Genomic DNA, 12,456 nt, shown 5'->3' on the forward strand with positions numbered 1-12,456 from the left:
CAAGGCAGGGTCGATGGGGAGGTTGCGGCGCCACCCCCTGTCACGCACAGAGCAGGGCCCATCAGGGGGGTTGGGGCTCCGTACCCTGTCATGCACAGAGCAGGGCCAATCAGGGGGTTGAGGAGCTCCCCCCTGTCACTCACAGAGTAGGGCCGATAGGGGAGTTGGGGCACTGCCCCCTGTCACACTCAGGGCAGGGCGGATCAGGGGGTTGGGGCACCGCCCTCTATCACCCACAGAGCAGGGCCGATCAGGGGGTTGGGGGGCCGCCACTCTCACACTCAGGGCAGGGCCGATGGGGAGGTTATGGCTCTACCCCATCATACACAGAGCAGGGCCCGTGGGGGGGGGGGGTTGGGGTGCTGCACCCTGTCACACACAGAGCAGGGCTGATCAGGGGGGTGAGGCGCCGCATCCTGTCACACACAGAGCCGCAGGGTGGTCAGGGGGTTGGGGAGCTCCCCCCTATCAGGCACAGAGCAGGGCTGATCAGGGGGTTGGGGCACCTTCCCCTGTCATGAACAGAGCAGGGCGGATAGGGAGGTTGTGGCCCCACCCCGTCACACACAGAGCCACAGGGCGATCAGGGGGTTTGGGCGCTGCCCCCTGTCACGCTGATCCCGGTGCCAGGAGGCCTCTCGGCTCCGCTGATCCCGGTGCTGGGAGGCATATTACCCTTTTACTATATAGGATAGAGGCCTGGTGCATGGGTGGGGCTGGCTGGTTTGCCCTGAAGGGTGTCCTGGATCAGGGTGGGGGTCCCCACTGGGGTGCCTGGCCAGTCTGGGTGAGGGGCTGAGGGCTGTTTTCAGGCTGGCGGGTGACGGAAACTCCCAACTGCTCCTTTGTTTCTTTTTTCTTTTTTATTCTGGGCCAGCTTTAGCTCTGGCTCCAGCTTTGAGGCTTCTGCTGCTGAAAGAAGGTATCTGGTTTGTTTCGGTTCTATAATCGAAACACTGTATAACTCCAGCTCTGAGATCCCAGGCTTGCTGAAAGCAGGTTTCTGGGGTTTTGTTTAGCTTCTATATTTGTTACAATGTTTCTTAAACTGCAGGCTCAGAAGCCGGCAAAGCAGGCAGGGAACATTGGAGTCCTCTATCACTGAAGCAAGCAAGCCTCATGTTAGTTTCAAGCTGCCTGGCTGCCGGCCGCCATCTTGGCTGGCAGTTAATTTGCATATCTTGGTGATTAGCCAATGGGAAGGGTAGCGGTTGTACGCCAAATACCATGTTTCTCTTTTATTAGATAGGATAGATAGATTTATTGATTTTAGAGAGCAAGGGAGAGGGAGAGAGAGATAGAAATATCAACGATGAGAGAGAATCATTGATTGGCTGCCTCCTGCACGCCTTCTACTGGGGATCGAGCCCACAGCCCGGGCATATGCCCTTGACTAAAATCAAACCTGGACCCTTCAGTCCGCAGGCCAATGCTCTATCTACTGAGCCAAACCAGCTAGCACAAAAAAAAATCTTTTTTTAAAAACTGCTTTTTATTGCCTTCTGCCTTTTCCTCCAACCATCCCCCTCTCCCCCGTTCTTTCTGGAATCTATGTCTATGCTGAGATTTCTCAACTCGTGCAGGCCAGCGGGCAGCTCCACCAGCTCATTCCAGGTCTTGGGTGGGCATGTCAATTCTGGGTGTTTGAAAGGGGTTATGGATTTGTAAAAAATGTCTTAATACCTTCAAATCATGCCCCTGAAGGTGACTGTAATATAGTCTCATGAAAAAAGTATGGGCCCTGGCTGGTGGCTCAGTTGGTTGGAGTATCATCCAGGGCACCAAGAAGTTGCAGGTTTGATCCCCAGTTGGGGCACCTACAGGAGGCAAGCGATCGTTGTTTCTCTCTCACATCCATGCGTCTCTTTCTCTTTCTCTCCCTCCCTCCCTCCCTCTGCCCCGCGCTCTAAAATCAATAAACAGGTTCTTGGGTGAGGATTTAAAAAATATGGAAATGTGACTTTAAAAGTAGAAGTTCTTTATAATTTGCCCCCCTTTTCTCCCTTCCCATCCCCCACCTGAGGTAACTCCCCTTAACAGTCTTGTTCTGAAATAGACATCTAGCAAAATCAGTCACATACCTAACACATAACACTGGCTGAGATATGACCATTAAAGGAACATGCTGAGTGACATTACCATGGGGACTTAATGCAGGGTGGGGCGGAGGGGGTCAGAGATCAGCCCGTGCCTTTCCTGGGCTGTGCGGTGTTCCATGGCGTGGGTTTCCTGTAACTTACCTCATCCCTCCTACACTGGAGAAGCTGACAGCCCCTGTAAGTCACCTGCCATGCACATCTCTGTGGCTGAGGTGACATCACCCGGAAGCACCCAGTGACAGTTTTTTTCCCTTTTGTCCTTTTCAAGGGGCAGGAAGACATCTACTTCATGAAGGGGGCCTTTGAAGAGGTGGTTCGCTACTGTACCATGTACAACAACGGGGGCATCCCCCTGCCGCTGACGCCCCAGCAGAGGTCCCTGTGCCAGCAGGCAGAGAAGAGGATGGGGTCGCTCGGCCTGCGGGGTCAGTGCCTGTGGCCAGCCCCGGGCTTGGCGTTTGCATGTCACGCTGACTTTTCAGGCGCCGTGATGCAGGGTCCTCAGTCTGTGAGCTGGTGGTCAGAGTGGCAGCAGGCAGTTGCCACTGAGAGTCAAGCAAGTGTGGAATGGATAGGGAGCCCCCCACCAAAGACACCCATTCATGCAGGTGCAGCTCAGGATGAGGAGAGGCGGCCCCTGCCCCTGAGTTTCCTAAGGTGAATGGGGTGCCCCGGAAACAGCGATTACCCTGCTGGGTCTCGCTCAGCGCTTACTGTCAGGAAAGCCTAGAGCTCTTGTCAGTCAAGGCAGACGCTTCACTCCCTGGCCATCCCCCGTGTTCTGCACCAGGGCCGGGGCCTCCCCTGCGGGCTGGGTGTTGAAAAACGTGTCCTGTCGCGTCATTTATCGGCCTGTCGGCTTTCGGAGAAAGTATTGGAAAACACCGGGGGACACGTGTATCCCTCGGGGGATGGGCAGCGGGGCTCGCCACACTGGTTTCCCCCTTAGGAACACATTGCTAGCAGACAGGTGCAAGGGGAGGGATCTCGGCCTCAGGAAAGGGGGGAGCAGCACCTGCGTAGGGCACAGGGCAGCTGTCCTAGGGAGGCGCAGCCCCCTCCGTTATCAGTCAGGGGCACCCCCCTGGAGCACTCGCCCGGGAGCTGGGCCTGGCTTCTGCGCCACTGAAACAGGAGTCCTCTCCCCCGTGTTCCCCGCCCGCACATTTTCCCTAAGCTTTGCTGCTGGGGCAGACCAGGAGAACCCATAGAATTGCAGGCCGTCTCACAGACCTCCTCGTGGCACTCTTGTTTGGGGGGGTGGGGTTACAGCACCCCTGGACAGAGGTTATTTGGGGCCAGGGAAGCGGTCTCTAGCATCTCTGTTTGGGGTGAGGCGCGCTGCCCTGTGCAGGCCTGTGACCACCGCACAGATCTCCGCCTCCCCTTGCGGAGTCCGGGAACTCGGTGCCCAAGCCCTTCACCGCCAGGAGGAGCTGCGACATAGTGGGGCCAGGGCTGACTGCGGCTAAAACCTGTCCCCCGGTTCCGGTGACACCTCTGTGGTCTGCTCTCTCCGCAGTGCTGGCCTTGGCTTCTGGGCCCGAGCTGGGGCAGCTGACCTTCCTGGGCCTCGTGGGCATCATCGACCCTCCGCGGGCGGGCGTGAAGGAAGCCGTGCAGGTCCTCTCCGAGTCCGGCGTGTCCGTGAAAATGATCACGGGGGATGCCCTGGAGACGGCCTTGGCGATAGGTAAGCGGGCGGCGGGGGAGGAAGCAGGACCTGCCATTCTTCACGGTGGGGTCCTGCCATTGGTTACTCCTCCACGGGCCGGGCCGGAGAGCCCGCCTGCTCGGCACTGAGGAGAGATTCTGAGCTTTCAGTGTGCACGTCCCAGCATCCCACCTTCAAAGGCTGTCGTCTCTGAAATGCTGGCAGGTTCTCCAAAAGGGGGAAAGCCCTCGTGTATAATGAAAGCCTACTATGTGCCAGGGCTTTTCATCCATGATCCTCACCTTCACAGGCAGCATCGATCCCACCCAGTGCATAGTTTCCGTCTGGCTCCTGCCCTCAGCTGTGAACCTTTGGCAAATCACTGACCCACTCTGACCCTCAGGCTCTTCATCAGCAGAGGGCTAGCTAGCCACCCCGCTCCCCTACTCCTCTTCTTCTTATTGCTAGGAGGGTTGGCACACCTCCCTTTTCTTGCCCCTCCGTCTCGAGGCAGCCTGGCACCGTGGAGCCAGACGGAACCCTGCCAGGTTCCAGTTACCACCCGCCAGCTCTGTGACCCCGGGATAAGATGGCCTTTGTTGTGGGCCAATTCTGTGGGTAGAATTAGATCATGTCACATAGCAGGTGCTCAGCTAATGGTAGCCATCGTGGGTTTTATCCTTGCTCTTCTGTGGCCAAGGCAGGAGTGATGTCAGGTAGGTGGAGTGAGGGGTGAGGCCAGGGACCACGGCTGCAGGCCTGGAGCACGCCCTGAGCGCGGATTCCTCCCACCACGCAGGACAGAACATCGGCCTGTGCAACGGGAAGCTGAGTGCCATGTCCGGGGAGGAGGTGGAAAGTATGGAGCCGAGCAAGCTGGCTGACCACGTGGGGAAGGTAGGGTCCCCCCGGGGGCTCGCTGGGAGCGGGGAGGGGGCTGTGTTTCCAGCTTCCCATTCACGGACTCTGCCCTTTCATGCCTCCATATTCAGGTGTCTGTCTTCTTCAGGACCAGCCCGAAGCACAAACTCAAAATCATAAAGGTAAGCTGTGAGGAGGCAGGTCCTGCCTCGCTTGTCCTTTGGGGCACAGCCCAGGGCAGCCGCGGTGGCTCTGCTTGCCAGGATGGCGCAGGGCCTGAGCTGGCAGGATCCCGGCCGTCCTCAAGCCTGGCTTCCTCCCTTGGGTCCAGGGCAGCTGCGTCAGCGGTTGCCTTTCCCCAGCCTCTGGGGAGGGAAGAACTGATGGGGAGCCCTTCACCTCCTGCACCAAAATCAGGAAGTGGGGGTTGGGTGATGCAAAGGGAAATATAAAAAGAGGCTAGCAGCCTTGGTTAGTCGAGTGGTCTCTGGCATATTCTTGTTTACTCCAGCCCTTGGAAGGAAGGGCTGTTGCTCCCCTTGTGCAGATGGAGAAACAGATTGAGAAGGTCAAGGCTTGCCCACTTCCCAGGGTCAGCCAGAGGTGACTCCATGCTTGGAACACCCTGGCACATAGTAGGCTTGCAGATGGAGCTGGGATTCAGACTCAGGCCAGCTGGTGTCGGTGCCCTTCAGAGGGATCTCTGCTGTCAGCCACAGTGCGAGACAGAGCGTCAGGAGGGAAGGAAGGATCTAGAACAGGGGTGGGCAAACTTTTTGACTCGAGGGCCACAATGGGTTCCTAAACTGGACCGGAGGGCCGGAACAAAAGCATGGATGGAGTGTTTGTGTGAACTAATACATGTTAACACTGCTGCTGGTGAAGGAACGGAGGGGAGAGCAAGAGAACCCTCCGCTCTTTCGGCTCCGCGGGCCGGATAGAACAGCGGAACGGGCCGGAGTTTGCCCACGGCTGATCTAGAAGGAAGGGCCTCAGGCTGCATGCCTCCACTCGCCTCCTCTTTCCAAAGGCTTTGCAGGAGTCGGGGGCGATTGTGGCCATGACGGGGGATGGGGTGAACGACGCGGTGGCCCTGAAGGCTGCGGACATTGGAATCGCCATGGGGCAGACGGGGACAGATGTCAGCAAAGAGGCTGCCAACATGATCCTGGTGGACGATGACTTCTCGGCCATCATGTAAGCCTCTCTTTAGGTGTTGTTTTAGTGGCAAAAATGAGTGGGTTAACCAGCAGCCCCCTAGGATCCGCTGTGCTATAGATATCAGGTGTCCTCAGACCCAAACACCACTTAAAGTGGGGTCATGGGGGCCACCTGGGGTGACGCAGGCGGCACCCGGGGAATGTTGCAGACAGTGCAGCGGATGGGAAAGCCTGGGGCGGATGGGGGAGCTGCAGCACATGTGCAAGGAAATCCTGGGTCACCCTCAGTGCCATCAGCGAGAGGCGGGAATACGACGTGGCCATTAGAAAACTCATTTTGGAGAACATTTTAATGACAGAGACATGCTCACACTGTGGTGTTAAATGAATGGCATCAGAGTGAGAGAAATGAGTATGTTCAGGTTGAGTCTATTGTGTGTTTGCATTGATACATGCATTTCATGAACTGAAAAGAGATTGGACAGAAATGCCCAGATCGTTAACACCGATGGGGATGGAAAAAAAACCTCTTCTTAAACCTGATCTCAAATATTGGAGTTTGATGTGATTGCCGACTTGACAAAAGGAATCACCTTAGGAATTCGTAAAACAGTTCCTCTTGGTGAGAAAACGTAGTTAATATATAGCTCTGCAGCTTTCGTTCCTTTGCAAATTTTTTAGTAACAAAAGGGAGGGATTGGACAGTTTTCTACTACGTTAGTGACCCAGGACTTTCCCATGCAAAGAGCTCCTCTAACACACAGTAGGTGACGAACCCAGCTCTCTCTTCCTGCTGTGCCCCGGACCTAACTATTGGATCTAATTGGTTTCGCTCTGCCCCTTGTCAGGGTGAGTCAGGGATGCAGTAGGCCCTTTGGGAGTCCAGGCTGAGGGCTGAGGTCCCCGGGGTCACATGACAGAGTAGCTTAGTCTTCAGACAGGAGGGAGATCGTGGCTCAGGAACCTGTCCCCAGCCGCTGATGGTACCCATTGGGACATCATTCTCTACCAGCGTGTCTCCAAGAATGCCAGCCAGGGGCCACGGGAAGGGGGTTCCAAGCACTGGCTGGCACCATCCCTTCATTTAGCAGCCGACAGCGCGGCTGAACCTTGCCACCAGGCCCTCCTTGTGAATCAGTGCTTCCTCCTCTCTTGCAGGAGTGCAGTGGAGGAAGGCAAGGGGATTTTCCATAACATCAAAAACTTTGTCCGATTTCAGCTGAGCACGTAAGTCGAGGCCGGCCTCGCCCAGGGCCGAGGGCTGCATTGGCGCGGCCAGCGCTGTTGACCGTGCCCTGTTCTGCCGCTTGTGCCCGCAGGAGCATCGCGGCCTTGAGCCTCATCGCTCTGTCCACCATGTGCAACCTGCCCAACCCCCTCAACGCCATGCAGATCCTGTGGATCAACATCATCATGGACGGGCCGCCAGCACAGAGGTGAGGCGCTGGGCTGGCCGGGACCACCACACCCTTCTGCCAGCCTCCACGGACTGCACCCTTACTCTGTGCAGGGGCTGGCGGGGGGGCGGGGGGGGGCGCAAACACGGTCACTGGCCATAGGAAACCCCGGAAAACTTAAGTGTGGTGCACTGGGCACAGGGAGAAGTGCCTGGGCAGGAAGGGCAGGGGCTGATGGACATTCTGCCTGGAATGCTGTCCCTGGGCTAGCTGCATGGCCCAGTCCCTTTCCTTCAGGTCACCACCTCGAGAAGTCCTCCCTGATTACTCTACAGCATCCTCCTCTCTTAGCCACCTTACCCTGCTTTATTTTTCCCTGGACAGGAAAATGTACTTCCTTGCTTACCTGATTATATAGAATCCATGTCCCCAGCAGAATGTCAGCTTCATGGATGCAAGGTTTTTTTGGTCCCTGCAGTATCCCCAGCTCCTGCAGTGGTGCTTGGCATAGAGCAGGAGCTGGGTAAATTAGTGGCTGACTGAATGAGAAAGGAGAGTTAGGCTAGCGAATGGTGCAGGAGGAAGAACGAGCTTTGGAATCGGGATGACCAAAGCAAACAAGGCGCTTCACTGTGCTTAAGCACATAGTGGGTGTTGTTTCAGATGTAGCTGATTTCCTGTTACTATGATTAATATCATCATCACCAGTGACAGCTGCTGAGGAAAGAGGGTTGTACTTTATCCTCACCTCACATCCCCAAAGTAGAGGCTCCTCCTTCTACACACTCTTCCTGAGCACAGGGCTGGGACCTCAGCCATATCTGCACACAGTGGGGCCTCACCCAGCCTGTTCCCTCCTTGGTGCCCCCACAACACCTACCACTGTTTTGGAACGGGCTGAGGCAGGTGTCCCTTAGTCGATGGGGAGTTCTGTAGTGGGCAGGGCCTGCATCCTGTGTCTGGCCAGCTGGGATGGGGCCAGGCCCAGCTCTGGGTGGATCCCCTTGTGGTAGAAATTGAGCAGAAAAATGACTACGTGTGGGTCCAAGATCAAGGTGTGTGTGCATGCGGGTGAGGGGGTTATAGATGGAGGTGGGCAAGCTGCCCTGAGTCCAGGCTCTGGGGGTCTCCCCAAATGGAGCTAAGGGACTGGGTGGTTAGGGGGAAGGGGTCGGAAGATGGGAAGGGCAGGCTCCCAGCGAGGACATGGAGGGCCCCATGAGACTGGGAACACCCCTGGCTCACACAGGGCAACGTGGAGGCCTTTGCCACCTCCCCATCCTGGCTGAGCCTTTCATGGTGGCTTGAGCACATCTCTGCTTCAGGCTCCTCTTTCAGTGGTTTATTCCAATGTTTTGTCCCGAGCAGCTTGGGCGTAGAGCCGGTGGACAAAGACACCCTGCGGCAGCCGCCAAGGAAGGTCAAAGACATGATCCTCAGCAGAGCCCTCATCCTGAAGATCCTCCTGTCGGCCTCTGTCATCATCAGCGGGACCCTCTTCATCTTCTGGAAAGAGGTGCGGACAGTGCTCACGGGCGCCCCTCAGTGCCTGGCGGCTACTGCGGGGCTGGGCGTGTGGGAAGCAGGTGGACAGTCCCTGCTGTGGGGCTGGAGGATGGGGGACTGGGAGCTGACTTTGCAGAGGTGGGAAGAGGCAAGAGGGATGTGAGGCCTCAGGGCAGAGAAAGATGCAGACTTTTTTTCTAAGTGGGACACATGCCTCTCCTCTCTGTTGTCACCAGGAAACAGTCTGAAATCTGTTTATTCCCTGAGGTCACTGTTGCAGGGTCTCGTCATGGCCTGCAGGTTCAGGAGGCCCTCCCCAGGCATCCAGTGAGCTAGATGGAGCTAGGCGGGTGGCCCACACAGACCCTTAACCCCCGTCACCCGCGTGCGGGAGGCGGGATGGGACACTGGGCTGCCACCGCCCTGTCCTGAGCCTGGTGGAGGGAGAGACGCAAACCTTCCTGTTGGAACACAGTTGTTCTCAGCAGGGGCCGCCGCCGTGGCATCAGCACCCAGGACCTTGGGGGGAAATGCAGATTCTCAGGCCCCCGGGTTGCCCATTTGGACAGTGTCCCCCCAGGGGAGGCGGGTGAACCTCTGGTCCCGCGGAGGGTCTCAGGCAGGAATGGTGACAGGTGCCTGCGCCAGAGAGGGTTCATGGCCACCTGAGTCAGGCAGAGGGAAGCTCCGGAGCGTGGCCAGCTCCTCTCACCCTGGACCCCCCCTCCCTGTCAGGCGGGGGACCTGAGACGGGTCCCAGGGGCGCCAGAGGAGGGAGGGGCCTGTGGCTTTGTTCACTCGGCCTCCCAGGCCGGGTTCCCCTTGGGGTCGGGGGCCTTCTGCCTTGCTTGTGGGAAGCGACCTCCTGCAAAGTGGATGTACCTGTGGCAGTGTCACCTGCTGGAGGAAGGGACATTCCATTTACTTACAAGAGGTCCCCCCCAGCATGCAATTCCGGAGCGAAGGCTCACAGTCCCTCCCAGGTGCTGTAGCAGGGCAGGCCCTGGAGATGGCTCAGACACACTTCTGGGCCGCACCATTGACCCAGGACTGAAGGAAGGTTTCGATCCGTGTCTAGTCCAGCTCATGTGCAGTGGCCTGGACCCCAAGGCGATTGCAGGTGCTCTGGCCAGGCTCACAGTGGACGCCGAGTTCAGGGCGGGGCTGCATCACCTCCCCATGCACTTGTGTTCCAGATCCCCGCGGACAAGGCCAGCACCCCGCGCACCACAACCATGACCTTCACCTGTTTCGTGTTCTTTGACCTCTTCAATGCCCTGACTTGTCGCTCTCAGGTGAGACCTGCCGCCTCTCGGCTTCCTCCCTGGGGAACTGAACCGTGTCCTCTGCGAGACGGGTCCCTGCCCGGTTCCCTCGGGGGCTCTGGGGCTCGGGCATCCCTGTCTGAGACGGGGGCATGTGCCTTCCCCGCAGACCAAGCTGATATTCGAGATCGGCTTCCTCGGGAACCACATGTTCCTGTACTCGGTGCTCGGGTCCGTCCTAGGGCAGCTGGCCGTGATTTACGTGCCCCCCCTGCAGAAGGTCTTCCAGACGGAGAACCTGGGGGCGCTCGGTGAGTAGGGGGGGACCTGAGGATGGGATCACCAGAGACCATGGCCACCACATACTCGTAACTGGGGAGCGGGGTCCCCAAGGACCAGACAGGTACCTGCCCTGGGTAGGAGGGCCGCTGCTGGGGACCGGGACAACCCAGGGAACTGCAGCCAGCAGGTGCCTCTGGCAGGACCGCCCAGGGCCGAAGGGGACTGGCATCTCGTCCCCTCCCTGTGCAAGGAGGTTCAGAGCACAGACAGCAGGTGCAGTGACAGTCTGGGCTCAGCTGTGACATGCTGTGTGCCCCAGCGGAGGGGTGACCTGGACACCCACTTACCTGAAGACAGGGAGTGGCCACCCGTAGGGACAGCACTGCTGAAAGGGACGCGACTTCATGACCCGCTCTCTGCAGCGGCGCACACATTGCCTGTGCGGAGCCCCAGGGCTCCCCCATTCATTCTCTCTTGGGAAGCTGCCGGGGGTGGCCTGGCCTCCTCGGCCTGCAGCTGTGATGACTGAGCAGAAGTGGGAGGAGGGCTGGGTCCTGAAGGGGAGGAAGTCTCTAGAGAGGGAGACCGTGACCACAGGGACTTGGAGGGAGCAGAGCAAATACCACCCCTTCCCACCTCCACCCTTTCTTCTCACCCAAGATTTCCATTGGCCAACCCACCCCAGGGCAGGCAGGTGAGGCGGCCCCCAGGCAGAGCACGGGGTCTGAGGCAGGACTGGGAAATCAGCTTTCTTCCCCAAATCTAAAAAGCAGTGTCCTCCTGGGTCTCCTGTGAACGCCCGGTGGGCACAAAGGATCCCGCCGCCCAAAAAAATGTTCGTGGATGTTTCCATCCACTGGGAACGAAGCCAGGTCACCAGCTCGTCACCAGCTCTGAAGGCAACACCGTGACTGGGCACCGTTGGTCCCAGATGGTTGACAACAGGGAGCAGGGATGGTTCTGAGCAATAACATACAGTGGGGTCGGGTCGGGTGTCTTTAAGAATTAACCCACAGAACAAGCCAGGGTGGGCTGGGCCAGAAGCGATGGTTAAGGGGCAGCTGCCCTGGGTGACCTGCCCACTGCCCCGCCCCTCTGCCCCTTGCCCTGAACCCCCTAGAAAGGCTACTGGCCCTTGTGGAGCTGCTCAGGGACATGGAAGGGCTTGTCCCCGGCTCCTGGCCCCCTTGCCTGTCTAATTAGAACGAGGTGTAGGGAGCAGCTCCGCAGTGAGGGGTCCTGAGAGCTGCATGGGAGGCCGCCTCCGTGCTGGGCACTGCCCAGCTCCGGGGGCAGAGCTGACCCTTTTCTCTCACCTTTTCACAGACTTGTTGCTCTTAACTGGGCTGGCCTCAACCGTGTTCATCTTATCAGAGCTCCTCAAACTCTGTGAGAGAGTCTGCTCCGCGGCCAGGAAAGCCCAGGCCCACCAGGAAGACGTGTAGTGGAGCCCGACCATGTAGAAGCCCCAGATAAGCTATATTTTTATGTGACTGCGCCCCTCCCCCGGGCCCTCTTCAGAGAAGGGGCGTTTCTAGGACACGCGGCGTGCGGATCGCTCACCGAGTTCTCCCGGGAGGCCAGCAGGAAGCTCGGCCCAGGCGCATCCACACGGCCCCTCGGGCTCTGGGACGGACTGTGAGGAGGCTGCACAGAAACACCTCGCTATTTATTAAATCACGATGATTTTTATAAACCACGTCTGCCTGTGTCCTTGTGCGAGACCTCAATGCGTGCAGCCCTGGCGTGAAAAATGCACGGGTGCCTGCAGGGTGGGGCAGGGGCTGGGGACGAGGTGGGGGGTGGGCTGGGACAGGACAGGATGCCCTTCCAGGGCCATCTCCTCCTCCAGCAGATGGGGCTTTGGGTGTGTGTTACGCGCTAGGCCAGGAGCCTGGTTATTACTTTGATGGATTGAATTAGTGTTTTTCCTACAAGGGGCCAGGCTGGAAGCCCGCAGCCTGTGAGCATTGCCACGTATGTGTGAGCAGCAGTCTCAGCCTGAGTGGCCGGCATGAAGGCCCAGCTTTTAAAATGAACGGTAAGCGGCCCTTCCCTTCAGAACCAGGAGCTGGAACACTGCCCGCCTGGCTGACAGCGAGCCTTATCACCCACTGCCCCAGAGACTTTTAACATGTGCCTGTCCTTCCCGTTGAAAGATGGCAGAGCAGAGCGGTCTCTGCCCCATGCCTCTGTCTGCAGCGGGCAAAACCGCCACGGAGAACCAGAAAT

The 12,456-nt window shown here is 58.1% G+C and overlaps 1 protein-coding gene across 1 annotated transcript in view; it reads left to right on the top strand.

Moving 5' to 3' along the window:
• ATP2C2 (ATPase secretory pathway Ca2+ transporting 2) overlaps nucleotides 1-11,922 on the top strand; it is a 57,519-nt gene extending 45,597 nt beyond the window's left edge. The window contains exons 17-27 of the mRNA XM_081108222.1: nucleotides 2,368-2,524; nucleotides 3,622-3,792; nucleotides 4,553-4,650; nucleotides 4,746-4,796; nucleotides 5,645-5,811; nucleotides 6,933-7,001; nucleotides 7,094-7,210; nucleotides 8,540-8,687; nucleotides 9,874-9,972; nucleotides 10,112-10,253; nucleotides 11,551-11,922. Of these exons, the coding sequence (XP_080964348.1) occupies nucleotides 2,368-2,524; nucleotides 3,622-3,792; nucleotides 4,553-4,650; nucleotides 4,746-4,796; nucleotides 5,645-5,811; nucleotides 6,933-7,001; nucleotides 7,094-7,210; nucleotides 8,540-8,687; nucleotides 9,874-9,972; nucleotides 10,112-10,253; nucleotides 11,551-11,669 (1,338 nt within the window). The 3' untranslated portion in view covers nucleotides 11,670-11,922. The remainder of the gene's footprint in view (nucleotides 1-2,367; nucleotides 2,525-3,621; nucleotides 3,793-4,552; nucleotides 4,651-4,745; nucleotides 4,797-5,644; nucleotides 5,812-6,932; nucleotides 7,002-7,093; nucleotides 7,211-8,539; nucleotides 8,688-9,873; nucleotides 9,973-10,111; nucleotides 10,254-11,550) is intronic.
• The last annotated feature ends 534 nt before the right edge of the window (nucleotides 11,923-12,456 follow it).

Source organism: Myotis nattereri (assembly GCF_964212035.1).
Source record: "Myotis nattereri genome assembly, chromosome: 15".
Taxonomy (NCBI): Eukaryota; Metazoa; Chordata; class Mammalia; order Chiroptera; family Vespertilionidae; genus Myotis; species Myotis nattereri.